Source organism: Cebus imitator, unplaced genomic scaffold (genome assembly GCF_001604975.1).
Source record: "Cebus imitator isolate Cc_AM_T3 unplaced genomic scaffold, Cebus_imitator-1.0 Scaffold289, whole genome shotgun sequence".
NCBI classification, from domain to species: Eukaryota; Metazoa; Chordata; class Mammalia; order Primates; family Cebidae; genus Cebus; species Cebus imitator.
The window spans coordinates 889964-894789 of record NW_016107604.1 but is presented as its reverse complement, the minus strand read 5'-3'; the positions used below and the strand labels follow the sequence as shown (position 1 = coordinate 894789).

The 4826-nt window shown below is 43.9% G+C and overlaps 1 protein-coding gene across 2 annotated transcripts in view; it reads right to left on the bottom strand.

The window, feature by feature from the left end:
* The window catches only part of DIPK2B (divergent protein kinase domain 2B), a 50423-nt gene that overhangs the window by 9928 nt on the left and 35669 nt on the right, over positions 1 to 4826 (bottom strand). The window contains exon 3 of one of the 2 annotated variants that reach the window (XM_037729056.1): positions 2790 to 4732. The exons of the other annotated variant lie outside the window; for it this stretch is intronic. Coding sequence (XP_037584984.1) covers positions 4682 to 4732 — 51 coding nt within the window. The 3' untranslated portion in view covers positions 2790 to 4681. Of the gene's footprint in view, positions 1 to 2789; positions 4733 to 4826 lie in introns of those variants that run through there. 2 annotated transcript variants of the gene reach the window in all.

Here is a 4826-nt window from a genome sequence, read left to right as displayed (position 1 = left end):
AATTTTGCATGTTCTTCACATGTACCCCCAAACCTAAAATACAATAAAATAAATAAATGGGGAAAAAAAAATAAAAATAAAAATAAATTGACGAGGGTACTAACAGGTCATGAGGATCAGGTAAATTAATAGATGGTAATTCACATTCGGTGCCTCGCTGAACCCTCCCAGACCCTCCAAGAGGTAGGTGCTATTACGAACCTCATTTTTCAGGAAGGAATTGGAATGCAGATTGTAGGTAACGGTTGGAAAAGTTGGATTCAGGATTTGAACCCAATGCATTAGACCCTAATATTTGTGTCTTTTCCCAGTAATAGGCCCTGCCCTGCCCCCATCCCAATAAATCACCCAAGTGGAGGCCACTGAAAATGATTTGAGGCTATGGAATTGCCTCTTTGCCTCTGGTCATCTTCTCCTACACAGCCTGAAATTCCACCATTAGAGGTGATCATTGGGGAGCAGGGGGTCGGGGTGGGGATGAGTAATTTCTTCTCTTCTCCAGGAGCCAGTTCTGAAATGAATGGATTTCTGGGAGAGATAGGACACTAATTGGCCACAGCAACAACAACAATAATACTTAATAATTATCGAGTACTTACTACGCAATAGGAACTGCTCTAAGCCCTTCACAGGTGATGTATTCTTTTATCTACCACACAAGAACTTACTATTGCTCCATTTTTCGGATGGCAATACTGAGATTTAGAGAGATAAAGTCAGTTGCTCCAAGCCACATATACCTAGCATTGGAACCAAGACAGTATGGGTGAGAGGTAGGTAAGGATAGATAAAGGTAGATAATGGCAGTTAAAGATAAGGGAGCCAGGCAGGACCTGCACCCTTATCTTTGCTGGGGATGAGAGGATCACATCATATAACCCTGCAGTTAGCACCAGGCTGTATTCATATTGTATTTGTGGAAACAAAGGAAACAAAACAGGCCCTGCCCTCCAGGGTGCCTCTCAGCTGGGAGAGACCGTCAGGTGCCCAGCAGTTAAGATGTGGTGCAGGAAGAGCTAACACTGAAATGAGCTATTGGAGCCAACAGGACAATGGCCGCATTACAACTTTCACGGGCCCTTGGGACCCTTGCTTTCGCAGGCTCCTTCCTCCATGAAAAATATTAAAAATTATATTTTACAGCTGCACTGGTATAAAGACATATTAAAATTATACATTCAAACATGTTCTTGGACTTGAAAGTTTGCTTTTTTCTTCTGATTTTAAAAGAAAGTAAAACATTTTTGTGGGACCCTGATACAGTTTGGATCTGTGTCCCCGCCCGAATCTCATATGAAATTGTAATCTCCACTGTTGGAGGAGGGGCCTGGTGGGAGGTGATTGGCATGGGGGTGGATTCCCCCTTGCTGTTCTCGTGTTAAGGAGTGAATTTTCATCCTTCCTCTTTGCCTTCTGCCATGATTGTAAGTTTCCTGAGGTCTCTCCAGCCATGCTTCCTGTACAGCCTGAAGAACTGTGAACCAATTAAACCTCTTTTCTTTATAAATTATCCAGTCCCAGGTAGTTTGTTTTTTTTTTTTTTTTGATACAGAGTTTCACTCTTGTTGCCCAGGCTGGAGTGTAATGGTGTGATCTCAGCTCACTGCAACCTCAAGCTTCCAGGTTCAAGCGTTTCTCTTGCCTCAGCCCCTCAAGTAGCTGGGATTACAGATATCCACCACCACACCCGGCTAACTTTGTATTGTTAGTAGAGACTGGGATTCACCATGTTGGCCAGGCTGGTTTTGAACTCCTGACCTCAGGTGAACCACCAGTCTTGGCCTCCCAAAGTGCTGGGATTACAGACGTGTACCATGGCGCCCAGTCTCAGGTAGTTCTTTGCAGCAGTGTGAGACTAGACAACACAGACCCTAAAAGACTTCTTGAAAGATGGTGAAGTCTAAGCTGAAGCCTTAACTTGCAAAGAGGGTAGAAGAGGGAACAGTACATGCAAACACCTTGAGAGGAGAGAGAATGTGCTAGAAACTACAGGTTGGTTAGGGCTTTTTGAAGCTACAGTATCACTAGTGAGAGTGAACAGAGAGGAATCTCAGAATGGAAGAAAGATGAAGTCATTTTAAGGAATTCTGATTTTATCTAGAAGGGATGGGGACCACTGAAGGCTTTAAGCAGATACACATTTTATGCTCAGCTATATGTTTTAGGAAAGTGATTCTGGGTTGTTACGTGGACAATAGATTCAGAGGAGTGTGGCCCAGATTGCAAGTCACTGGCCCCTACATTTTAGCTAGGCATATGGCTACCCCAAATAAAGATTTCATTCCTAGCTTCCTTTGCAGCTAGGGGTGACAACGTGACTAGGAACTAGTCAATGTGTTATAAGTAAAAATTTGCCACTCCTCCAATCAAGGGATAGAGTCTCATTTCCCTCCCCTGGAATATGGACTGGCTTTGGTGACTCACTTTTGGTGGATAGGATGGTGTAGGAGTGATGACGCAAAACTTTGAGCCTCGGTCTTAAAAGGTGATACAGCTTCTACTTGGTTCTCTCTTTGGATGCTTGCTTTTGTACGTAGCCATGCTGTAAGGAAGCCCAGGCCACATGGAGAGCCCTACGTGGAGAGAAAAACCAAGATCCCCACTTCACCCCAGCTGGGCTCCTGACTGACAGCCAGCCCCAGCTTGCCAGCCATGTGATTGAACATCTTGGAAGTGGAACCTCTATGCCCTATAGAACCACCCGAGCTGATGCCACGTGGAGCTTCGTGAGCCTTTCCCACCAAGCCCTGCTCAAGTTGCATACTCATGAGCAAAATAAATGATTATTGTTTTAAGCCACTATGTTTTGAAATACTTTAATACACAACAATAAATAACTGATATATTTGCTGAGAAGGTTCCGAGCCGCCTCTAGAACTATAGCAGGAACAGGCTTACGAGACCATCTGTACTACCCTCTCCCTTTCTGGTGGAGGCAGCTCCTACCCAAGCTCCCACTTAGAGTGAGAGCTTTGTCTACTTCTGTTTGGCATGTGCTGGCCGTGTGTAAACCCACAATTATATCGGCCAATGGCAAAACAGAATTGGGACACCAACCATTTCGAGTAAAATAATGATCCATTTCAAACCAGATACACCCTGTTCGGGGATCACCAATTGCTCTGAAGTTTCTAAATCACTTCTCCCATCTGCATACGTGGGCAACAGGGCTAACTTACCACCTCCCAGTGAAAGACAAAAAGAGAACCAAACCCTGGACCTCTGTTGCCCCTCTGCCTCCGATGCCTGCTTTCTTCATTTTTGCATTTTCTGTCTGATGCCATTCCTTGGGAAGACAGCCAACCGGTGAATGTTTCCATTGACTGGAATTTTGCTTGGCTATGTGGTTACTTGACAGGGGCCTTTGGTTCAGGGTGAAACTGAGAGTGGCTGTCCCAGTTCTCTACCACAGTCCCTAACAGTCTGTAAGACGGTCGATAAAATTTAGCAGGCATGTTGCTGTGATGGTTAATTTTATGTGTCAACTTGGCTAGGCTGTATTCCCCAGTTATTCAATCGAATGCTAATCTAGGTGTTGCCTTGAAGGCATTTCATAGATGTGATTAACACCTACGATCAGTTTACTTTAATAAGTAAAAGAGATTACCTAGATAATCTGGGTGGGCCTGATCCAATCATTCAAAGCCCTTAAGAACAAAACAGATTTTTTTTTTTTTAAGGAACAAGGAATTCCATGTGCAAACTACAGCATCAGCTCCTGCCCAAAGGTTTCCAGATTGCTGGCCTACAATGTGGAGTTTGGACTTGCCGATCCCTACAATCATGTAAATCAATTCTTTGAAGTAAATCTGGACATGTATATGTATCTCCTACTGATTATGTTTCTCTGGTAGAACCCTGCCTGATACACTAGCTAAGGGAAAAACACTTGTTCATTACAAAAACGGACAGCAATTAAGACCGAAATCTAGGTTTGCTTTCATCTTGGAACCTTTTAGTGAAATCTGAATACAGAAGTAACTTCCCCAAAGAGTCATTTGACCTGCCATTGGCTTTCATCCATACCCCGGAGTGTTTGCTCAAAAAACATCACCAGCAATCAGCAGTGTCCTCATTTAAAGGGTTCTTACCAGAATGGAAACATAAAAGGTAAATAGTCTTGACAGATGATTTCATGACTCTGATGGAGGTACTTAAAAAGTAAAAGAAGGATTCTTTTGTTTCCCTTTAGAAGCTAGACATAAGAGAGTTCATTCATCACTAGGGAAAGAACAGGTTTTCCTTCAGACCAGGCCAAGTCTTAGAAGTTATGTGGACCTTCGGTAATCTTGTTAGAATTGCCCTAGCTCTTTATCAGGTTCTATCTCATGGGGAAGACCTGTCCAGACTGAGAATCTCGCCAGAAGCAGATCACAGGGGGATCACATCTGGATTGGGGTGGGCTGAACGATGGCCCCACCTAGCGGACCACAGTGTGGTGGAAAGAGCCTGGGTTTTGGAGTTGCTATTAGAGAATATTGTGCAAAGGTAGCCTACTGCTGATGGGCCTGTGTGTTGGTGAATTCTCGAGAGTGGCATGGGAGCTGCGTGTGAAGGTTTGATGCAGAAGCCTCTTTAGTGATTACTATTTGAAAACGTGGTTGGCATAACACAGTTGAAAGAAAACTAACTTTCTGGAAGTTCTAAGTGCTGGGCCCTATGCCAGGCTTTTTCACTGGTGTCATCTCAGCACACACAGGAACTTTAGTTCTCTCTGGCCCTGGTGACAGTCCTGGAAATTTCAGATGATTGTTTGAAAAAAGGCTTCAAAAGATTTGTGGAAAATGTGACATTAATTTTCGCAGCCCAGGCTGGTAAACACAAAC